We start from the raw sequence: 27,141 nt of genomic DNA on the forward strand, positions 1-27,141 counted from the left end.
AACCAAAGGAAAGGGAAAGTCTTCTCATGCTTTGTTGATTTCAAAAAAGCTGTTGACTCAATTTGACATGAGAGGCTGCTATACAAATTGATGGAAAGCGGTGTTTAGGGGAAAAACATAGGACATTATAAAATCCATGTACACAAACAACAAGTGTGCAGTGCCGTGGGTGAGACAGGGATGCAGCTTGAGCCCCACCCTCTTCAACATATATCTCAACGAATTGGCGAGGGCACTAGAACAGTCTGCAGCACCAGGCCTCACCCTACTAGAATCTAAAGTCAAACGTATATTGTTTGCAAATAATCTGGCGCTTCTGTCCCCAAACAACGAGGGCCTACAGCAGCACCTAGATAGTCTGCACAGATTCTGTCAGACCTGGGCCCTGACAGTTAATCTCAGTAAGACAAAAAATATTGGTGTTCCAAAAAAGGTCCAGTTGCCAGGACCACAAATACAAATTCCATTTAGACACCGTTACCCTAGAGCACACACTTTCACAAAGCTGTGAACGATCTGAGAGACAAGACAAGGGCCTTCTACGCCATCAAAAGGAACATAAAATTCAACATACCAATTAGGATCTGCCAAAAAATACTTGAATCAGTTATAGAACCCATTGCCCTTTATGGTTGTGAGGTCTTGGGTCCGCTCACCGACTAAGAATTCACAAAATGGGACAAACACCAACACTTTTTTATTTATTTAACCAGGCAAGTCAGTTAAGAACAAATTCCTATTTCCAATGATGGCCTACCCCGGCCAAACCCTAACCCAGACAATGCTGGGCCAATTGTGCGCCGCCCTATGGGACTCCCAATCACGGCCGGTTGTGATACAGCCTGGAATCGAACCAGTGCCTTAGACCAAAAAATATCCTCTATGTAGAACGTAAAACACCAAATAATGCATGTAGAGCAGAATTACGCCGATCCCTGCTAATTATCAAAATCCAGAAAAGATAAGTTAAATTCTACAACCACCTAAAAGGAAGCGATTCCCAAATCTTCCATAACAAAGCCATCACCTACAGAGAGATTAACCTGGAGAAGAGTCCCCTAAGCAAGCTGGTCCTGGGGCTCTGTTCACAAACACAAACAGACCCCACAGAGCCCCAGTACAGAAACACAATTAGACCCAACCAAATCATGAGAAAACAAAAAGATAATTACTTGACACATTGTAAACAATTTTTTTATTATTATTGCGCAAACTAGAATGCTATTTGGCCCTAAACAGAGAGTACACAAAATTAAGGAAAGCTTTGACTATATACAGACTCAGTGAACATAGCCTCAGTGGTGTAAAGTACTTAAGTAAAAATACTTTAAAGAACTAGTTAAGGTGTTTTTTGGGGGTATCTGTAATCTACTATTTATTTTCCTGACACCCAGAAGTACTCGTTATATTTTGAATGCTTAGCGGGACAGGAAATGGTCCAATTTACGCACTTATCAAGAGAACATGTGGTCATCCCTACTGCCTCTGATCTGACGGACTCACTAAACACAAATGCATAACTTGTAAATTATGTCTGAGTGTTGGAGTGTGCCCCTGGCTATCCGTAAAATTGAAAAACAAGAAAATGGCGCCATCTGCTTTGCTTAATAGAAGGAATTTGAAATGATTTATACTTTTACTTTTTAGAACCACATACTTTTAGACTTTTACTCACGTAGTATTTTACTGGGTGACTTCAACTTTTACTTGAGTAACTTTCTATTCAGGTATCTATACTTTTACTCAAGTATCACAATTGGATACTTTTAACAGCCCTGCATAGCCTTGCTATTGAGAGATGCTGCCGTAGGCAGACCTGGCTCTCAAGAGAAGACAGGCTTTGTGCACGCTGCCCACAAAATGAGGTGGAAACTGAGCTGCAATTCCTAACCTCCTGCCAAATGTATGACCATATTAGAGACACATATTTCCCTCAGATTACACACACCCACAAAGAATTCGAAAACAAATCCAAATTTGATAAACTCCCATATATATTGGGTGAAATATCACAGTGTGCAATCACAGCAGCAATATTTGTGACATGTTGCCACAAGAAAAGGGCAACCAGTGAAGAACAAACACCCTTGTAAATACAACCAAAATCTATGTTTATTTATTTTCCCTTTTGTACTTTAACTATTTGCACATCGTTACAACACTGTATATAGCCATAATATGACATTTTAAATGTCTCTATTCCTTTGGAACTTTTGTGAATGTAATGTTTACTGTTTATTTTTTATTGTTTATTTCACTTTTGTTTATTATCTATTTCACTTGCTTTGGCAATGTAAATATATGTTTCCCATGTCAATAAACCCTTTGAATTGAAATGGAATTGATCGTAATAAAAGAAATACCGCTCCTGCGCCTAAGAAAATAGCACTACACCACTGGTTGAACAGTAGGAAACACGTTTCCTGTAAACTCTGATAACTATGCTTTGTGTACTCCGCTACAATGAGTGACGTTTGGAGATACAGTAGCAGGCTGCCAGGACTGCCCATTTTTGTAGGGAAAGTCACGTTACTGTGTCTGAAGCCGTTGGTTTCGAACCGCCTGGCTCTGTATCTCTAGCTATTTCCTTGAGATATCAATTTTGCAATATTTGTAAATGGATAACATGGTTTAGCTTGAACACGAGGATTACAGCGGAAACCATCTATCAAAAGATTTCAGACAAAGTAGGTACTGGATTATGGGGACATTTTGAAAGAGCAGCTAGCTAACTAGCCTAGCTTACTTGCTAGCCAGCTAGTGTTTAGCAGAACATTTCATATAAGACCGAGTCGTATGTTTTGTATTTGTTGTTGAACATAGGATTGAATGCAAAATATTGCCAACACTTTCAAAAGGATTGCCTTTGGTTTTTGTACGTTAGTGTAGCTAGCTAGCTAGCTAACGCTAAGTCGTTTAGCAATGCCTCATGGGCACGGGAGTGTGGCGAGCGAAAAAACCACGTCGCGGTACTCAGGCTAGCTAGCTAACTTACATTAGCTTAGCCTCATTTGCTAACAACCGTGTGGGGGATGGGATTTGTGCTCTCCCCGTTAGCTAGCCAGTTAGCTATGTAAGCTAGCTAGCTAGCGTTATGTCACCAGGCTAAGCTAACGTTAGGTGACAGACCGTAATAGTTTGGCTAGATGAATTAGTTTCTGTTATAATAGCTGAGGTTATACGTTAGACGAAATTTAAATGACGCAGTTAACTGTTATTTAACTTACCGATAGTAAATTGTGCAAAATAATTAACTAGTAATTGACCTCCAATTGGTTAGCTACCAGTGTGCTAATGTTAGCAGTCTTCTGCCACTACCAGTAGGTCCTCATGCTTCGGCAGTGGGGGACTTTTGTTAACTGTGTGTTAAAGAAAAAGAAATTGCCATGGTGCCAGGGCCCAACCTCCCATTTTAAGACCATGATAATAATGAGTAGGGATTAGTCCAATCTTTGATATCAAGTAGAAGTGTTCTACTAGGCTACCACGGGAATGACTCCCAACTCATTAGTGACTTGTGTAGTTAAAGGGAAGAGTTCATTAACTACTGTAGTAGGGAACGGCTCAGTCAGCTAGACTAGCTATCTCATTCAAGCGTTGTATTTTCAAATAGAGAAGAGAGAGAAAAATGGCGGTATTAATGATTTGTAGCACCAGAGGAAAAGTCCATCAAATACACAACCAAGTGTTTTTGGTGAGTGTGTGTTGTAGTGGGATGGAGAGTGTGGAACCAACCTCCCACTATAGTCTACACATAAACACTAACGTATGATTTCTTACACTTGCTATCAATTTCTTCAAACTTCTAGCTAGGTGTCAAGAAAACAAAGCCTAAGTTATAGAAACAAAATCATAGCCCTTCCAATAATTGAACTACCATGTTGTAGGCTACATGGGTACATGTTGAAAATTCAACACATATTTTCAAGGTACACTACTATAACACAGTCCTTGTGTACTGTAGTAATAATTTTCCCCAGTCTGCTTCTTGCATTCTCCCACCAGGGCACTGGCTGTTTTTGGCTTCAACACTGCTGACCCTGACCTGTCTTGGTTCCTAGATTGCAGAGTTCCTCCTATGGATGGTGGAGCAATGAGCTTCTGAAAGACACTTGATCACATGGTGAGTAGTCTGGAGCTGACATCATCGTATGTAATAGCCTACATGGGTCCCTTAGATGCAACACACAAGTTGTGCTTTTGTCCAATATAGTATATTAGAAAGCACAGTGGTTATCGCAGGTTCACACTTTGACTTGAGTGCAAAGTGCGTTGTAAGGATGACTTTCTCTATACGTTGGCTCAGACCTGGACTACCAGGATGCAGAGTTAATTTTGGATACCCCATAGGATAAGCGTGTCATTTTACATCAACATAGTCTTTTCTCATCCGCTCTGTGAACTGTAGTGAAGGAGCACGAGAGGAGTCTGCAGGCACAGTCATGCCCCCGACAACATGTCAGGACTCTGGGGTTGAGGCCTGTACTTCAGTGTACGTCAAACAGAGAGACAAAGACCTCACACCAGTGAGTCATATTCACCCTCCATGACCCGACTGACTTGTGGCACGACCTCGAAGCGGCATGGACTGGAAAAAGAAACACCTTCCGTCCCTTGAACGCTGTAAATATTTACGTGGGGGAATAGGAATACATATCAACCAGTTGTAATCTGGCTGGTCGAGCTGTAGCTGACATGATTTCCCACACATTCACTCTCCAGGCCCCGGCTGTGATTTATGGATGGAATGTGCAGTACAAACTGTGCTGTGCTGGGTTAATGCATTCACAGCCTTGGGCCTCGTGCTCAGGGAGAGAGTGCTGTCCTTGGGGCTCGTATTCATAGAACATAGGTTTGTCACAAAACCAGGTACTACAATACATGATTTACCATGTCAGGAAAACACAAATCAGACAACTCTTTGGTCCTACTGTATGTAAAATATTGTGCTATAGCTTGGAAAATAAACATGTGATTCTGGGTGACAACATAAGGCTGTTTGTTTACAATATTAGGACTGCTTTCCTCAGCAAATTTTGTCCGCTTCATGTTTTGTTTACTTGCCACGATACTTCTGAGTTTTGTGATACTGGTATCGTGACATCCCTAGAGAGAGTGCTGTCCTTGGGCCTTGCGTTCAGAGTGCTGTCCTTGGGCCTCGCGTTCAGAGAGGGAGTGCAATACAGTTGAAGCTACGGTATACTATAGCCTACCGAGAGGCTTGTATACAATCTAGGGATGTTAACCGGTTAGCCATCAAAAATACGTGATTGGTTATGCTTATTGGTCTATAGGTTAATTTGCATTATTTAGTATAATTAAACTGTTGGTTGTGTATTTTCATTAGTCATCATGTATCTTATCACACGCACAGCGTACAGAGCCTAGTTTGAGGAGAGGAATATCCTGTCAGACAGAATGAGAGCAGCTCCTCAGAAAGCTGCTACTGGAGTGAAACAGGCTTTTAGAAGCCCTGTCATTGCATAACAAATAACCATTGTAAATGCAATCATGTGCTAACTGTTTTGATGGCCACGATTAAAAAGCTACTCTTATTTTTTATTATAATTAAAGTGTGCCTCCGATTCACCATTTGAGTGCGGTAGGCTATAGTCAACGGTAAGCAGGCTAGGCTATCAGCAGGTCACCCACCACTTTGCAATGTGAGCTATGGTCTGGCTTAACATCACTAATCCTGGCCAGTGGGAGGGTGTTTTTAAGCAGCTACAAGTTAGAATGAAAACCTGCCACTTTCTCATACTTTTCCTCCAACGCCTTTAGAGAAGGTCTGTAATTGGTATGGGACAAGAGAAAAGCAGTGTACTCAGCAAATAACATACAAACCTGTTGTCAGTGTATTGTGTGTTTAAAAAAACTAAAAAAAACTATTTTAGATGATGTATGTAGACACCACATCAGCAAGCTGACCCCTCATACTCAATGTGAACACCTATGGGTGTATGTAGACACCACATCAGCAAGCTGACCCCTCATACTCATTGTGAACACCTATGGGTGTATGTAGACACCACATCAGCAAGCTGACCCCTCATACTCAATGTGAACACCTATGGGTGTATGTAGACACCACGTCAGCAACCTGACCCCTCATACTCAATGTGAACACCTATGGGTGTATGTAGACACCACATCAGCAAGCTGACCCCTCATACTCAATGTGAACACCTATGGGTGTATGTAGACACCACATCAGCAAGCTGACCCCCCATACTCAATGTGAACACCTATGGGTGTCTCCTGCAGCGCGGTTCTACACCCAACATTGTCATGATTCTGTCTGCACCAGGAAGTGCATCGTCATTTGCCAGAGTCGAAGGCGCTCTTGATTTGATTAGCATTGGATCTAATTTCTGGTCTGAGTGTTGACTTTAGTGTGCTGGCATGACAGAGAGCTGGAAGTTTCGATCCAGCCACTCTCCACGTCCCTGTTTATTTCCACAGTCCTGTTTAAACAGTGTGTGGCTTTGCTTGAATAAATACGCGGCAGGGATACAAACTCTGCTGGCTGTTATTCCTGAACCCTCCCCCCCCATTTCCTTTCCCCCAGTGGTTTTGTCCACAAGAATTAGCCTGCCCTCTTTAAGGAGGGCTCGGTAATGATTTCCAGTTGTGGGGATTAATGAATGGAAACTAGTGCCTTGCCTAAGGGCCAGGATGGGGACACTACACAACCCACCAAAGAAGAATTAAACTCCATGATTGTACTGCCAAATGATGATCGCTGTAGCCACAGTGTTATGAAGTTTTCCCAAAGTAGGTCGGGCAAGGTGAGGGATCATAAGTAGGTCGGGCAAGGTGAGGGATCATAAGTAGGTCGGGCAAGGTGAGGGATCATAAGTAGGTCGGGCAAGGTGAGGGATCATAAGTAGGTCGGGCAAGGTGAGGGATCATAAGGCCTTAGGTCATCATCTGTTGGGGAGTTAGTCTTTTTATTTTTTTTGACTTGGGAATTACACTCTGTTTGCAAGGATCTACTATGCATTTACAATCTACACTACGTGTTGAAAGTCAATGTTGCCACTTGCCAAGACTACCAAGTTCAAAAGCATGCCCAGTTCCAACTAAATACTTAGTTACTAATCAGTGTATTGGTAATCCATGGGCAAGCGTTCAAATGTTCAACCCCGACGAAGGCACTGGGTTCATTGACATGTCAGTTCACTGGGTTAATAAGTGTCTGAGTATAATAGGACCATACAGCATTCATATTTCGTCAGGCTAGGTGTTGTAACTGTGTCTGTCTTTTGTTGTTGCTAGGCTCCTATCCTGCGCTGACCCCATGGTTTAACCACCAGGATTAAAAATGAGCATTAGCAGTGATGAGGTCAACTTCCTGGTGTACAGATACCTGCAAGAGTCGGGTAAGACAGACCTACATCTTCTCATATACTTTATGCAGTAGACCGCTCCGGAAATGTAGTGTCTCGTCCTTTTGAACATTTCTATTTGAACTAATTGGGACCATTATCCATTGTCAGATCTGCAATTTATCTAGCTGAAATGCAGGAAAAATGCTTAATATATCTACCACCATAATCCTCAAATGGAATCTTAACTGAGTGCAACACAGCTGGTGAAGCTGGTTGAAATATCATAATGACCAGACGCTGGTTGAAATGACGTCACTGTGACCAGACACTGGTTGAAATGATGTCACTGTGACCAGACGCTGGTTGAAATGATGTCACTGTGACCAGACGCTGGTTGAAATGACGTCACTGTGACCAGACACTGGTTGAAATGATGTCACTGTGACCAGACGCTGGTTGAAATGACGTCACTGTGACCAGACGCTGGTTGAAATGACGTCACTGTGACCAGACACTGGTTGAAATGACGTCACTGTGACCAGACACTGGTTGAAATGATGTCACTGTGACCAGACGCTGGTTGAAATGACGTCACTGTGACATCATTTCAACAAGTTTCGCCCACTGGGTATAAACTCTTCAAGGTGAATGTAACCATAACAACCTAATGACACAGTGGTGTGGCGATTTGAAGGACAGGAGTGTAATAACACTAATTTCCCTCTCTCGATCCCTCCCTGTCTGCCAGGCTTCTCCCACTCGGCTTTCACCTTTGGCATAGAGAGCCACATCAGCCAGTCCAATATCAACGGAGCCCTGGTTCCCCCTGCTGCCCTCATCTCCATCATCCAGAAGGGCCTGCAGTACGTGGAGGCAGAGGTCAGCATCAACGAGGTCAGTACCCTCAATGCTAACTTGCTTATTTACTGACTGTACGCCACATTAACCGCTAACTTTCCTATATATTGACTGTTTATTTTATTTAACCTTTATTTAACTAGGCAAGTCAGTTAAGAACAAATTCTTATGTACAATGACTGCCTAGGAACAGTGGGTTAACTGCCTTGTTCAGGCAAGGCAGAATGACAGATTTTTACCTTGTCAGCTCAGGGATTCGATCTAGCAACCTTTCGGTTACTGGCCTAACGCTCTAACCACTAGGCTACCTGCTGCCGTGTTCAATACCTTCTCTATGTAGCCTTTCATTTCCTAAATGTAAGACGGTTGAAGTTGCCCCAACCATAAATCTAGGATTACATTAGATCTAATCCTAGGGAAGAGCAATCCTATGACATCATCCGCTCTATTGCTCTGCTATAGCTGATGTCATTGGATTGTAATTTTCTAGTGCTCTACTACAGATTTTGACTAAAGTTTCTGGGTAAAGACGCATATCAATTGAAACATTCAAAGGTAAAGAATGAAATTTAAACTTTTGAGTGAATTCCCCTTTAGCCATTAGGGGATTATAAAACCAACTGGCCCTGAATCACCTGTAGTGATGGGGTGGGAATTAATGAAGTTACAAATTGCAATATTATTTTTGGACTATCTTATCTATAGTTGACTCCAAGTATCGATTTGTAAATGTATTTATTGCTATTATTTTTGCTACTGTAGGTAGTTAGCTAGTGCTAGTCATCTGTGCCTGCGCCAAAACTGCTGTTTTTCTCCGTTTTGTTTTTAAATAGTGAGCCAACATGCTTTCAGCACTTTCTTTGTTTCCCTGACTGATCAAAACTCGTTTTCTACTGCTCTCTCTTGTCCCTCAGCAGCAGACATAGTGAGCAATATGTTTGGAACATCGAATCACAGTGAAAGCGCGCTGGCGAATCAATACATATAGAATCATGAGAATCACAATACATATAGAATCACAATGCATATAGAATCGTGAGAATCACTACATATAGAATCATGAGAATCACAATACATATAGAATCACAATGCATATAGAATCACAATTAGAGGTCGACCGATTATGATTTTTCAACGCCGATACCGATTATTGGAGGACCCAGAAAAAAGCCGATGCTGATTAACCTCTTACATCTAGATGTTCCGCTAGTGGAACACCGCTCCAATATCCAATGATAGGGCGTGGCGCGAATTACAAACACGTCAGAAATCCAAAAACTTCAATTTTTCAAACATATGACTATTTTACACCATTTTAAAGACAAGACTCTCCTTTATCTAACCACACTGTCCGATTTCAAAAGGGCTTTACAACGAAAGCAAAACATTAGATTATGTCAGGAGAGTACCCAGCCAGAAATAATCAGACACCCATTTTTCAAGCTAGCATATAATGTCACAAAAACCAAAACCACAGCTAAATGCAGCACTAACCTTTGATGATCTTCATCAGATTACACTCCTAGTACATTATGTTATACAATACATGCATGTTTTGTTCTATCAAGTTCATATTTATATCAAAAAACAGCTTTTTACATTCTCATGTGACGTTCAGAACTAGCATTCCCACCGAACACTTCCGGTGAATTTAGTAAATTACTCACGATAAACGTTCACAAAAAAACATAATTATTTTAAGAATTATAGATACAGAACTCCTTTATGCAATCGTGTCCGATTTTTAAAATAGCTTTTCAGTGAAAGCACATTTTGCAATATTCTGAGTAGATAGCCCGGCCATCACAGGCTAGGTATTTTGACACCCACCAAGTTTGGTACACACCAAACTCAGATTTACTATAAGAAAAATTGGATTACCTTTGCTGTTCTTCGTCAGAATGCACTCCCAGGACTTCTACTTCAACAAAAAATTTTGGTTTGGTTCCGAATAATCCATAGTTATATCCAAATAGCGGCGTTTTGTTCGTGCGTTCAAGACACTATCCGAAGGGTAACAAAGGGTGAGGTGCCGGCGCGTATCGTGACAAAAAAATTCAAAATATTCCATTACCGTACTTCGAAGCATGTCAAACGCTGTTTAAAATCAATTTTTATGCGATTTTTCTCATAAAATAGCGATAATATTCCGACTGGGAGATTTCATTCAAAGACTGAAAATGTAAAATGGACTCTTCACGTGCACGCGTGTGCCCGTCTCATTGTTCTCAGATCGACCACTATCCAAATGCGCTTCTGTTTTTCAGCCAGGGACTGCAGAGTCATCATTCAACGTTCTGGCGCCTTCTGAGAGCCTATGGGAGCCTTAGAAAGTGTCACGTTACAGCAGAGATCCTCTGTTTTCAATAAAGAGGCTAAAAAGGCCAAGAAATGGTCAGAGAGGGCACTTCCTGTTTGGAATCTTCTCAGGTTTTGGCCTGCCATATGAGTTCTGTTATACTCAGACACCATTCAAACAGTTTTAGAAACTTTAGGGTGTTTTCTATCCAAATCAAACAATTATATGCATATTCTAGTTTCTGGGCAGGAGTAATAAACAGATTAAATCGGGTACGTTTTTTTATCCGGCCGTGAAAATACTGCCCCCTATCCATAATAGGTTAACCGGCCGATGTATTATTATTATTAGTATTATTTTTTTATTATATATATTTTTTTAGTATTATTATTATTATAAAAAAAAATTATTATAATTTTTTTCTATTTTTATTTGTAATAATGACAATTACAACAATACTGAATGAACACTTATTTTAACTTAATATAATACATCAATAAAATCAATTTAGCCTCAAATAAATAATGAAACATGTTCAATTTGGTTTAAATAATGCAAAAACAAAGTGTTGGAGAAGAAAGTAAAAGTGCAATATGTGCCATGTAAAAAAGCTAACATTTAAGTTCCTTGCTCAGAACATGAGAACATATGAAAGCTGGTGGTTCCTTTTAACATGAGTCTTCAATAGTTTTAGGTTGTAGTTATTATAGGAATTATAGGACTACTTCTCTCTATACGATTTGTATTTCATATACCTTTGACTATTGGATGTTCTTATAGGCACTTTAGTATTGCCAGTGTAACAGTATAGCTTCCGTCCCTCTCCTCGCTCCTACCTGGGCTCGAACCAGGAACACATCGACAACAGCCACCCTCGAAGCAGCGTTACCCATGTAGAGCAAGGGGAAAAACTACTCCCAAGTCTCAGAGCGAGTGACGTTTGAAACGCTATTAGCGCCCACCCGGCTAACTAGCTAGCCATTTCACATCAGTTACACCAGCCTAATCTTGGGAGTTGACAGGCTTGAAGTCATAAACAGCGCAATGCATTGCGAAGGGCTGCTGGCAAACGCACGAAAGTGCTGTTTGAATGAACGCTTACGAGCCTGCTGCTGCCTACCACCGCTCAGTCAGACTGCTCTATCAAATCATAGACTTAATTATAACATAATAACACACAGAAATACGAGCCTTAGGTCATTAATATGGTCGAATCCGGAAACTATCATCTCGAAAACAAAACGTTTTTCCTGTCAGTGAAATACGGAACTGTTCTGTATTTTATCTAACGGGTGGCATCCCTAAGCCTAAATATTCCTGTTACATTGCACAACCTTCAATGTTATGTCATAATTACGTAAAATTCTGGCAAATTAATTCATAACGATCCAGGCAGCCCAAACTGTTGCATATACCCTGACTCTGCGTGCAATGAATGCAAAACGACAATGTTACCTGGTTAATATTGCTTGGTAACCTGGATTTCTTTTAGCTAAATATGCAGGTTTAAAAATATATAATTCTGTGTATTGATTTTAAGAAAGGCATTGATGTTTATGGTTAGGTACAGTCGTGCAACGATTGTGCTTTTTTCGCAAATGCGCTTTTGTTAAATCATCCCCCGTTTGGCGAAGTTGGCTGTCTTTGTTAGGAAGAAATAGTCTTCAAAGTTCGCAACGAGCCAGGCGGCCCAAACTGCTGCATATACCCTGACTCTGTTTGCAAGAGAAGTGACACATTTTCCCTGGTTAAAAGAAATTCATGTTAGCAGGTAATATTAACTAAATATGCAGGTTTAAAAATATATACTTGTGTATTGATTTTAAGAAAGGCATTCATGTTTATGGTTGGAGCAACGTGTACCTAAGCGATTATATGCAACGCAGGACAGGCTAGATAAACTAGTAATATCATCAACCATGTGTAGTTAACTAGTGATTATGATTGATTGATTGTTTTTTTTATAAGATAAGTTTAATGCTAGCTAGCAACTTACCTTGGCTTCTTACTGCATTTGTGTAACAGGCAGGCTCCTCGTGGAGTGCAATGTAAAGCAGGTGGTTAGAGCGTTGGACTAGTTAACCGTAAGGTTGCAAGATTGACTCCCCGAGCTGACAAGGTAAAGATCTGTCGTTCTACCCCTGAACAAGGCAGTTAACCCACCGTTCCTAGGCCGTCGTTGAAAATAAGAATGTGTTCTTAACTTCTATGGGCTAGCGTCCCACCCGCGGTACACACTATCAACAGCCAGTGAAATAGCATGGCGCGAAATACAGCAAAAATCTCAATTTAATTTTCTCAAACAATCAACTATTTTACACCATTTTAAAGATAAACTTCTTGTTAATCTAACCACATTGTCCGATTTCAAAAAGGCTTTACGGCGAAAGCATAAGGTTAGATTATGTTAGGACATAAACTTCACAAGAAAAACCACACTTGCATCACAAAAATACAGCTAAAATATTCACTAACCTTTGATGATCTTCATCAGGTGGCACTCATAGGACTTCATGTTACACAATACATGTATGTTTTGCTCGATAAAGTTCATATTTATATCCAAAAACTCCATTTTACATTGGCGTGTGCTGTTCAGAAAATGTATTCCCACCAAAACTTCCGGTGAGTGAGCACATCAATTTACAAAAATACTCATCATAAACGTTGATAAAATTTACAACAGTTATTGAAAGAATTATAGATATACTTCTCCTTCTCCTTACTCACAGACACCATTCAAACAGTTTTAGAAACTTTAGAGTGTTTTCTACCCAAATCTACTAATTATATGCATATTCTTGTTTCTGGGCAAGAGTAGTAACCAGTTTAAATGGGGTAAAAAAAAAAAATATCCGGCCGTGAAAATACTGCCCCCTAGCCCCAACAGGTTAACAAACTATAGTTTTGGCAAGTCTGTTAGGACATCTACTTTGTGCATGACACAAGTAATTTTTCCAACAATTGTTTATAGAGAGATTATTTCACTTATAATTCACTGAATCGCAATTCCAGTGGGTTGACTGTGCCTTTGAACAGCTTGGAAAATTCCAGTACTGATGTCATGGCTTTAGAAGCTTCTGATAGGCTAATTGACATCATTTGAGTTAATTGGAGGTGTACATGTGGATGTATTTCAAACTCAGTGCCTCTTTCCTTAACATGGGAAAATCAAAAGAAATCAGCCAAGACCTCAGGAAAAAAAATTGTACACCTCAAGTCTGGTTCATCCTTGGGAGCAATTTCCAAACCCCTGAAGGTTCCACGTTCATCTGTACAAACAATAGTACGCAAGTATAAACACCATGGGACCACGCAGCTGTCGTACCGCTCAGGAAGGAGACGCTTTCTGTCTCCTAGAGATTAATGTACTTTGGTGTGAAAAGTGCAAATCAATCCCAGAACAACAGCAAAGGACCTTGTGAAGATGCTGGAGGAAACGGGTACAAAAGTATCTATATCCACAGTAAAACGAGTCCTATATCGACATAACCTGAAAGGCCGCTAAGCAAGGAAGAAGGCACTGCTCAAAAACCGCCATAAAAAAGCCAGACTACGGTTTGCAACTGCACATGGGGACAAAGATCGTACTTTTTGGAGAAATGTTCTCTGGTCTGATGAAACAAAAATAGAATTGTTTGGCCGTAATGACCATCGTTATGTTTGTGGGGGTGCTTTGCTGCAGGAGGGACTGGTGCACTTAACAAAATAGATGGCATCATGAGGGAGGAAAATTATGTGGATATATTGAAGCAACATCTGAAGACATCAATCAGGAAGTTAAAGCTTGGTCGCAAATGCGTCTTCCAAATGGACAATGACCCCAAGCATACTTACAAAGTTTTGGCAAAATGGCTTAAGGACAACAAAGTCCAGGAATGGGCCAAAATTCACCCAACTTATTGTGGGAAGCTTGTGGAAGGCTACCTGCAACATTTGACCCAAGTTAAACAATTTAAAGGCAATGCTACCAAATACTAATTGAGTGCATATAAACTTCTGACCCACTGGGAATGTGATGAAAGAAATAAAAGCTGAAATAAATCATTCTCTCTACTATTATTCTGACATTTCACATTCTTAAAATAAATTGGTGATCCTAACTGACCTTAGACAGGGAATTTTTACTAGGATTAAATGTCAGGAATTGTGAAAAACTGAATTTTATTGCATTTGGCTAAGGTGTATGTAAACTTCCGACTTCAACTGAATAGAATCGCAATACATATGGAATCGCAATACATATGGAATCGCAATACATATGGAATCGCAATACATATGGAATCGCAATACATATAGAATCGCAATACATATGGAAACGTAAGAATCGCAATACTTATAGAATCAGCAGCTAAGTATGGTGATGATATCGTGAGGTCCCTGGCAGTTCCCAGCCCCACCCATCAGTAGTAGTACCTGAAACTGTGTAAGAACCCAAACTTCTGTCTTGTTGCCACCCAGGATGGCACTCTTTTTGACGGGCGGCCCATCGAGTCGCTGTCCCTGATCGACGCGGTTATGCCCGACGTGGTGCAGACGCGGCAGCAGGCCTACAGGGAAAAGCTGGCCCAGCAGCAGCAGGTGGGCAGCACCAGCGGCACCCAGGGCCTCCAGCCTGGTGGTGCCAAGAATGGAGAGGGAGGCACCGCTGCCAACGGCGAGGAGAACGGCGCCCATGGCTTAACCAGTGAGCATAACCTTTTATTGCACATCTTTTATTATTTTTGTTACATTTTCCATGTTTCCTTTCATGATCATGATGCCATAACAGTACAACTGATTTACAATACATAGGCCTCACACCTCTTGAGTTTAAAGCACAATGTACGGTGGAGACTGTCATCCATACTAACACTAGCGTAGGTTTAGCTGCTATTCGACAAGCTAGCAATATCTCCCTCTGGTCATGGATTTAACAGGGGTGGAAACTCCATCAGCTAATGCTTACATCAATCCTATGCATTTTAAATGATGGAGGAATGCGCAAGTGCAGAATTGGCTCAGGACTCAGCCCAAGACCTCTGATCTGTGTATCTCGCATAGAGATAGAGGACTCTAGATGGATATAAGACGTTTGATACAAGTTGAGTCTTCTATCTAACTTTATGGTGTGTGTCCAGACCACCATGCAGAGATGATGGAGGTGGACCGGGATGTGGAGATCCCCCAAAACAAGGCCATGGTGCTGAGGGGCCACGAGTCAGAGGTGTTCATCTGTGCCTGGAACCCCGTCAACGACCTGCTGGCCTCTGGGTACAGAACAAACTCCTATATCCTTCTCTTTCACTGTCTGCCCTACTTCTCTTTCACTGTCTGCCCTACTTCTCTTTCACTGTCTGCCCTACTTCTCTTTCACTGTCTGCCCTACTTCTCTTTCACTGTCTGCCCTACTTCTCTTTCACTGTCTGCCCTACTTCTCTTTCACTGTCTGCCCTACTTCTGTCTCTTTACAGAGAAGGGACATAGCCTAAAGATAAATGATTTCTGTTCATAAAGTAAAATCCACCTTCATACAGCATTGGTAGTCTGGAGAAGTATGCATTGACCTACATTTTGATGTGGCAGAACTTAGTCAAGGACGTTTCCAACAGGTTGCTGGTGGTAACCTTCAGTGAAATAATGTTTATTTGTGTGTTTTGTACTTGCACATCTAATTGAGTCCTACGCACCATATAATACAATCTAGGTAGTCAGATATTACTGTGGTTTTAGGCTAGCCAAAGAAGTTATGTTAGATGTGTGTGTGTGTGTGTGTGTGTGTGTGTGTGTGTGTGTGTGTTGTGTGTGTGTGTGTGCAGGTCTGGGGACTCGACGGCGCGGATCTGGAACCTGAGTGAGAACGGCACGGGCAGCTCCACGCAGCTGGTGCTGAGACACTGTATACGGGAGGGAGGCCAGGACGTACCCAGCAACAAAGACGTCACCTCACTGGACTGGAATGTGAGTTAGAGAGAGACCCCGATTAGTTTGTCTTCCCAGCTGGAAATATGGGACGTGCTTCTCTCTCCCATGGAAAATCCAGGGCTGAGTAACAGTAGGTCAGGCTGTCATTTCCCTGCTCCGTGAACGATACTCAACCTGCATTTAACTACTTTGGGCCTAATCGCAACTCAGGACAAGCAGGCAAAACTGACTTTCTGGTAAATGTTTGATGTCATCGGGAGATTATTTTTAGTAATGCACATAAATCTCAAATTAGGATCGTCCTGTGTTTGGTTCCAATCTGGTGTGCAACAGAAACCAACAAAAAATATGGCAACCCAGAATTCCAGGTTATTTAAAGGGTTTAGTTTTGGTTAAAAAAAATCATAAATAACTGCTGAATTTGTATTTTTCAGAGTGAGGGTACGCTGCTAGCCACAGGCTCATACGACGGCTTTGCCAGAATATGGACTAAAGACGGTAAGCCATTTAAAGATGCACTACGGCCGTTGTTAATTGTTTACATAACGTTTTTGCTTTAATAGTTTTAGGCAAATAATATAAGCTTTTGTCCAATGAGGTGATTTCTGGACAACACGTCTGTCCATTTAGGGGATCCCTTTTGGCTAGAGCAGCATCTCAACATTTCTAAACACCAAATCATAGATGGCCCATCGTCCTGTTCTCTTGCTGAACAAGCACTGTGACATGTGTTTTTCAGGTAACCTCGCCAGTACCTTGGGCCAGCATAAAGGTCCTATATTTGCCCTTAAATGGAATAAGAAAGGAAACTTCATCCTCAGTGCAGGAGTAGATAAGGTAAGGTAACGTAGATAAGATAACGTAGGTAAGGTAAGATTATGGGTTTTGTGATAGACAGTTGGGTTTAAAATCCCTTTAAATGAATTAGATTCATCATGGGTGCTGCGGTCGTCATGATGAAAGGACTGACAGTGTATCCATCTCCCGTTCAGACCACCATCATTTGGGACGCTCACACAGGCGAGGCGAAGCAGCAGTTTCCCTTCCACTCAGCGCCGGCCCTGGACGTGGACTGGCAGAGCAACAACACGTTTGCCTCCTGCAGCACGGACATGTGCATACACGTGTGTAAGCTGGGCCAGGACCGGCCTGTCAAGACTTTCCAGGGACACACGGTAAGACCAGGGACTGGCTGTCTCCTCTCAGTCACGTTGACATTGTGACTGACATTGATTCATCTCTATAGTCTAAAGGCCTCGTCTTCAAATGCCCTGACCTGAATATAAAGGTGAAGGCTTTTGCCCGTCCTCTTCCTGTTCTGTCACGTCACTACAGGAAGTGCCTTGAGACAGTTAATGCATTCGTTGTGCGCTGCTAAATTCTAAAGTTCACAGCGTGTTTCCTTGTATTGCCACTCATCATCTCTTTCCCTCCTATAGAATGAAGTGAACGCAATCAAGTGGGATCCCACGGGGAGTCTGCTGGCCTCCTGCTCTGACGACATGACACTCAAGGTCATTACACACACAGCTCTCTCACACACACACAGCTCTCTCACACACACACAGCTCTCTCACACACACACAGCTCTCTCACACACACACAGCTCTCTCACACACACACAGCTCTCTCTCACACACACAGCTCTCTCACACACACAGCTCTCTCACACACACACAGCTCTCTCACACACACAGCTCTCTCACACACACAGCTCTCTCACACACACACAGCTCTCTCACACACACACAGCTCTCTCTCACACACACAGCTCTCTCTCACACACACAGCTCTCTCTCACACACACAGCTCTCTCTCACACACACAGCTCTCTCACACACACAGCTCTCTCTCACACACACAGCTCTCTCTCACACACACAGCTCTCTCTCACACACACAGCTCTCTCACACACACAGCTCTCTCTCACACACACAGCTCTCTCTCACACACACAGCTCTCTCTCACACACACAGCTCTCTCTCACACACACAGCTCTCTCTCACACACACAGCTCTCTCTCACACACACAGCTCTCTCTCACACACACAGCTCTCTCACACACACACAGCTCTCTCACACACACAGCTCTCTCACACACACAGCTCTCTCACACACACAGCTCTCTCACACACACACAGCTCTCTCACACACACAGCTCTCTCTCACACACACAGCTCTCTCTCACACACACAGCTCTCTCTCACACACACAGCTCTCTCTCACACACACAGCTCTCTCTCACACACACAGCTCTCTCTCACACACACAGCTCTCTCTCACACACACAGCTCTCTCTCACACACACAGCTCTCTCTCACACACACAGCTCTCTCTCACACACACAGCTCTCTCACACACACACAGCTCTCTCACACACACACAGCTCTCTCACACACACACAGCTCTCTCACACACACACAGCTCTCTCACACACACACAGCTCTCTCACACACACAGCTCTCTCACACACACGCAGCTCTCTCACACACACGCAGCTCTCTCACACACACGCAGCTCTCTCACACACACGCAGCTCTCTCACACACACCAGCTCTCTCACACACACACAGCTCTCTCACACACACACAGCTCTCTCACACACACACAGCTCTCTCACACACACACAGCTCTCTCACACACACACAGCTCTCTCACACACACACAGCTCTCTCACACACACACAGCTCTCTCACACACACACACACACACAGCTCTCTCACACACACACACACACACAGCTCTCTCACACACACACACACACACAGCTCTCTCACACACACACACACACACAGCTCTCTCACACACACACACACACACAGCTCTCTCACACACACACACACACAGCTCTCTCACACACCACACACACACAGCTCTCTCACACACACACACACACAGCTCTCTCCACACACACACACACACAGCTCTCTCACACACACACACACACACAGCTCTCTCACACACACACACACACAGCTCTCTCACACACACACAGCTCTCTCACACACACAGCTCTCTCACACACACACACAGCTCTCTCACACACACAGCTCTCTCACACACACACACAGCTCTCTCACACACACACACAGCTCTCTCACACACACACACAGCTCTCTCACACACACACACAGCTCTCTCACACACACACACAGCTCTCTCACACACACACACAGCTCTCTCACACACACACACAGCTCTCTCACACACACACACAGCTCTCTCACACACACACACAGCTCTCTCACACACACACACAGCTCTCTCACACACACACACAGCTCTCTCACACACACACACAGCTCTCTCACACACACACACAGCTCTCTCACACACACAGCTCTCTCACACACACAGCTCTCTCACACACACACACACAGCTCTCACACACACACACACAGCTCTCTCACACACACAGCTCTCTCACACACACAGCTCTCTCACACACACACACACACACACACACACACAGCTCTCTCACACACACACACAGCTCTCTCACACACACACACAGCTCTCTCACACACACACACAGCTCTCTCACACACACACACAGCTCTCTCACACACACACACAGCTCTCTCACACACACACACAGCTCTCTCACACACACACACAGCTCTCTCACACACACAGCTCTCTCACACACACAGCTCTCTCACACACACAGCTCTCTCACACACACACACACAGCTCTCACACACACACACACAGCTCTCTCACACACACAGCTCTCTCACACACACAGCTCTCTCACACACACACACACACACACACACACACACAGCTCTCTCACACACACACACACACACACACACAGCTCTCTCACACACACACACAGCTCTCTCACACACACACACAGCTCTCTCACACACACACACACACAGCTCTCTCACACACACACACACACAGCTCTCTCACACACACACACACACACAGCTCTCTCACACACACACACACACAGCTCTCTCACACACACACACAGCTCTCTCTCTCACACACACACACAGCTCTCTCCTCACACACACACACAGCTCTCTCTCACACACACACACAGCTCTCTCTCACACACACACACAGCTCTCTCACACACACACAGCTCTCTCACACACACACACAGCTCTCTCACACACACACACAGCTCTCTCTCACACACACACACAGCTCTCTCTCACACACACACACAGCTCTCTCACACACACACACACAGCTCTCTCACACACACACAGCTCTCACACACACACAGCTCTCTCACACACACAGCTCTCACACACACACACAGCTCTCTCACACACACACACACACACACAGCTCTCTCACACACACACACAGCTCTCTCACACACACACACAGCTCTCTCACACACACACACACACAGCTCTCTCACACACACACACACACACAGCTCTCTCACACACACACACACACAGCTCTCTCACACACACACACACACAGCTCTCTCACACACACACACAGCTCTCTCACACACACACACAGCTCTCTCACACACACACACACAGCTCTCTCACACACACACACACAGCTCTCTCACTCACACACACACACAGCTCTCTCCCACACACACACAGCTCTCTCACCCACACAGCTCTCTCACACACACACACAGCTCTCTCACACACACACACAGCTCTCTCACACACACACACAGCTCTCTCACACACACAGATCTCTCACACACACACACACACACACACACACACACACACACACACACAGCTCTCTCACACACACACACACACCCACACACACAGCTCTCTCACACACACACACACACACCGCTCTCTCACACACACACACACACCACAGCTCTCTCACACACACACACAGCTCTCTCACACACACACACACAGCTCTCTCACACACACACACACAGCTCTCTCACACACACACACACAGCTCTCTCACACACACACACACAGCTCTCTCACACACACACACACAGCTCTCTCACACACACACACACAGCTCTCTCACACACACACACACAGCTCTCTCACACACACACACACACAGCTCTCTCACACACACACACACACACAGCTCTCTCACACACACACACACACACAGCTCTCTCACACACACACACACACAGCTCTCTCACACACACACACAGCTCTCTCTCTCACACACACACACAGCTCTCTCTCCACACACACACACAGCTCTCTCTCTCACACACACACACAGCTCTCTCTCACACACACACACAGCTCTCTCTCTCACACACACACACAGCTCTCTCTCTCACACACACACACAGCTCTCTCTCACACACACACACAGCTCTCTCTCACACACACACACAGCTCTCTCTCACACACACACACAGCTCTCTCTCACACACACACAGCTCTCTCTCACACACACACAGCTCTCTCACACACACACACAGCTCTCTCTCACACACACACACAGCTCTCTCTCACACACACACACAGCTCTCTCACACACACACACACAGCTCTCTCACACAGCTCTCTCACACACACACAGCTCTCTCACACACACAGCTCTCACACACACACACAGCTCTCTCACACACACACACACACACACACACACACACACAGCTCTCTCACACACACACACACAGCTCTCTCACACACACACACAGCTCTCTCACACACACACACACACAGCTCTCTCACACACACACACACACACAGCTCTCTCACACACACACACACACAGCTCTCTCACACACACCACACACAGCTCTCTCACACACACACACAGCTCTCTCACACACACACACACAGCTCTCTCTCACACACACACACAGCTCTCTCTCACACACACACACAGCTCTCTCTCACACACACACACAGCCTCTCTCTCACACACACACACAGCTCTCTCTCACACACACACACAGCTCTCTCACACACACACACAGCTCTCTCACACACACACACAGCTCTCTCACACACACACACACACACACACACACACACACAGCTCTCTCACACACACACACACACACACACACACACACACACACACAGCTCTCTCACACACACACACACACACACACACACAGCTCTCTCACACACACACACACACACACACACACACACAGCTCTCTCACACACACACACACACACAGCTCTCTCACACACACAGCTCTCTCACACACACAGCTCTCTCACACACACACACACACACACACACACAGCTCTCTCACACACACACAGCTCACACACACACACACACACACACACACACACACACACACACACACACACACAGCTCTCTCACACACACACACACAGCTCTCTCACACACACACACACACATCTCTCACACACACACACACACAGCTCTCTCACACACACACACACACAGCTCTCTCACACACACACACACACACAGCTCTCTCACACACACACACGCTCTCTCACACACACACACAGCTCTCTCACACACACACACACACAGCTCTCTCACCCACACACACACACAGCTCTCTCACACACACACACACACACACAGCTCTCTCACACACACACACACACACACAGCTCTCTCACACACACACACACACACAGCTCTCTCACACACACACACACACAGCTCTCTCCCACACACACACACACACACAGCCTCTCTCACACACACACACACACAGCTCTCTCTCCACACACACACACAGCTCTCTCTCTCACACACACACACAGCTCTCTCTCACACACACACACAGCCCACACAGCTCTCACACACACACACACCCACACAGCTCTCACACACACACACACACCCACACAGCTCTCTCTCACACACACACACACAGCTCTCTCTCACACACACACACAGCTCTCTCCACACACACAGCTCTCACACACACACACAGCTCTCTCACACACACACACAGCTCTCTCACACACACACACAGCTCTCTCTCACACACACACACAGCTCTCTCTCACACACACACACAGCTCTCTCACACACACACACAGCTCTCTCACACAGCTCTCACACACACACAGCTCTCTCACACACACAGCCCACACACACACACAGCTCTCTCACACACACACACACACACAGCTCTCTCCCCCACACAGCTCTCTCCACACACACACAGCTCTCTCACACACACACACACACACGCTCTCTCACACACACACACACAGCTCTCTCTCCACACACACACACAGCTCTCTCTCACACACACACACAGCTCTCTCTCACACACACACACAGCTCTCTCACACACACACAGCTCTCTCACACACACACACAGCTCTCTCACACACACACACACAGCTCTCTCACACACACACACACAGCTCTCTCACACACACACACAGCTCTCTCACACACACACACACACAGCTCTCTCACACACACACACACACAGCTCTCTCACACACACACAGCTCTCACGCTCTCACACACACACACAGCTCACACAGCTCTCACACACACACACACACAGCTCTCACACAGCTCTCACACACACACACACACACCCACACAGCTCTCTCTCACACACACACACAGCTCTCTCTCTCACACACACACACAGCTCTCTCTCTCACACACACACACAGCTCTCTCACACACACACAGCTCTCTCACACACACACACAGCTCTCTCACACACACACACAGCTCTCTCACACACACACACAGCTCTCTCTCACACACACACACAGCTCTCTCACACACACACACACAGCTCTCTCACACACACACACACAGCTCTCTCACACAGCTCTCTCACACACACACAGCTCTCTCACACACACAGCTCTCACACACACACACAGCTCTCTCACACACACACACACACACACACAGCTCTCTCACACACACACACACAGCTCTCTCACACACACACACACAGCTCTCTCACACACACACACAGCTCTCTCACACACACACACAGCTCTCTCACACACACACACACACACAGCTCTCTCACACACACACACACACACAGCTCTCTCACACACACACACACACAGCTCTCTCACACACACACACACACAGCTCTCTCACACACACACACACAGCTCTCTCACACACACACACACAGCTCTCTCTCTCACACACACACACAGCTCTCTCTCTCACACACACACACAGCTCTCTCTCACACACACACAGCTCTCTCACACACACACACAGCTCTCTCACACACACACACAGCTCTCTCACACACACACACAGCTCTCTCTCACACACACAGATCTCTCACACACACACACACACACACACACACACACACACAGCTCTCTCACACACACACACACAGCTCTCTCACACAGCTCTCTCACACACACACAGCTCTCTCACACACACAGCTCTCTCACACACACACACACACACACAGCTCTCTCACACACACACACACACACAGCTCTCTCACACACACACACACAGCTCTCTCACACACACACACAGCTCTCTCACACACACACACACAGCTCTCTCACACACACACACACAGCTCTCTCACACACACACACACAGCTCTCTCTCACACACACACACAGCTCTCTCTCTCACACACACACACAGCTCTCTCTCTCACACACACACACAGCTCTCTCTCACACACACACACAGCTCTCTCTCACACACACACACAGCTCTCTCTCACACACACACACAGCTCTCTCTCACACACACACACAGCTCTCTCTCACACACACACACACACACACAGCTCTCTCTCACACACACACACACACACAGCTCTCTCTCACACACACACACACACACACACACACACACACACACACACACACACACACACACACACACACACACAGCTCTCACACACACACACACACACAGCTCTCACACACACACACACACAGCTCTCACACACACACACACACAGCTCTCTCCACACACACACACAGCTCTCTCTCACACACACACACAGCTCTCTCTCACACACACACAGCTCTCTCCACACACACGCTCTCTCACACACACACACACTCCCACACACACACACGCTCTCTCACACACACACACAGCTCTCTCACACACACACACAGCTCTCTCTCACACACACACACACACACCCACACACACACACACACACCACACACACACACACACACAGCTCTCTCACACACACACACAGCTCTCTCACACACACACACACACAGCTCTCTCACACACACAGCTCTCTCACACACACACACACACAGCTCTCTCACACACACACACACACAGCTCTCTCACACACACACACACAGCTCTCTCACACACACACACAGCTCTCTCACACACACACGCTCTCTCACACACACACACACCCCACACACACACACACAGCTCTCTCACACACACACACACAGCTCTCTCACACACACACACACACACACAGCTCTCTCACACACACACACACACACAGCTCTCTCACACACACACACACACAGCTCTCTCTCCACACACACACACAGCTCTCTCTCTCTCACACACACACAGCTCTCTCTCCACACACACACACAGCTCTCTCTCTCACACACACACACAGCTCTCTCTCTCACACACACACAGCTCTCTCTCTCACACACACACACAGCTCTCTCTCTCACACACACACACAGCTCTCTCTCTCACACACACACACAGCTCTCTCTCTCACACACACACACAGCTCTCTCTCACACACACACAGCTCTCTCTCACACACACACAGCTCTCTCTCACACACACACACAGCTCTCTCTCACACACACACACACAGCTCTCTCTCACACACACACACAGCTCTCTCACACAGCTCTCACACACACACAGCTCTCTCACACACACAGCTCTCACACACACACACAGCTCTCTCACACACACACACACACACCTCTCACACACACACACACAGCTCTCTCACACACACAGCTCTCTCACACACACACACACACACAGCTCTCTCACACACACACACACACACAGCTCTCTCACACACACACACACACACACACACACACACACACACAGCTCACACACACACACACACACACACACACACACAGCTCTCTCACACACACACACACACACACACAGCTCTCTCACACACACACACACACACACACACACAGCTCTCTCACACACACACACACCCACACACACACACAGCTCTCTCACACACACACACACACACACACACACACAGCTCTCACACACACACACACACACACACACACACAGCTCTCTCACACACACACACACACACACACACACACACACACACACACACACACACACACAGCTCTCTCACACACACACACACACAGCTCTCTCACACACACACACACACAGCTCTCTCACACACACACAGCGCTCTCTCACACACACACAGCTCTCTCACACACACACACAGCTCTCTCACACACACACACAGCTCTCTCACACACACACACACACACACACACACACACACACACACACACACAGCTCTCACACACACACACACACACACACACACACACACACACAGCTCTCACACACACACACACACACACACACACACACACACACACACACACACACACACACACACACACAGCTCTCTCACACACACACACACACACAGCTCTCTCACACACACACACACACAGCTCTCTCTCACACACACACACACACACACAGCTCTCTCTCACACACACACACACACAGCTCTCTCACACACACACACAGCTCTCTCTCACACACACACAGCTCTCTCTCACACACACACAGCTCTCTCTCACACACACACAC

The 27,141-nt window shown here is 45.3% G+C and overlaps 1 protein-coding gene across 7 annotated transcripts in view; it reads left to right on the forward strand.

Moving 5' to 3' along the window:
- Positions 1-2,401: 2,401 nt before the first annotated feature.
- Positions 2,402-27,141, forward strand: part of LOC106598815 (F-box-like/WD repeat-containing protein TBL1XR1) — a 38,352-nt gene continuing 13,612 nt past the window's right edge. For 2 of the 7 annotated variants that reach the window (XM_014189819.3, XM_082973281.1), the window contains exons 1-11: positions 2,493-2,687; positions 3,981-4,123; positions 7,279-7,382; positions 8,080-8,225; positions 14,950-15,175; positions 15,609-15,741; positions 16,287-16,428; positions 16,827-16,890; positions 17,132-17,229; positions 17,385-17,567; positions 17,832-17,906. In XM_014189819.3, coding sequence (XP_014045294.2) covers positions 7,325-7,382; positions 8,080-8,225; positions 14,950-15,175; positions 15,609-15,741; positions 16,287-16,428; positions 16,827-16,890; positions 17,132-17,229; positions 17,385-17,567; positions 17,832-17,906 — 1,125 coding nt within the window. In that variant the 5' untranslated portion in view covers positions 2,493-2,687; positions 3,981-4,123; positions 7,279-7,324. Of the gene's footprint in view, positions 2,688-3,980; positions 4,124-4,408; positions 4,527-7,278; positions 7,383-8,079; positions 8,226-14,949; positions 15,176-15,608; positions 15,742-16,286; positions 16,429-16,826; positions 16,891-17,131; positions 17,230-17,384; positions 17,568-17,831; positions 17,907-27,141 lie in introns of all 7 variants that reach the window. The other 5 variants (XM_014189824.3, XM_014189822.3, XM_045714504.2 and 2 more) reach the window with 5 other exon arrangements.

Source organism: Salmo salar, chromosome 03 (assembly GCF_965601325.2).
Source record: "Salmo salar chromosome 03, fSalSal1, whole genome shotgun sequence".
Taxonomy (NCBI): Eukaryota; Metazoa; Chordata; class Actinopteri; order Salmoniformes; family Salmonidae; genus Salmo; species Salmo salar.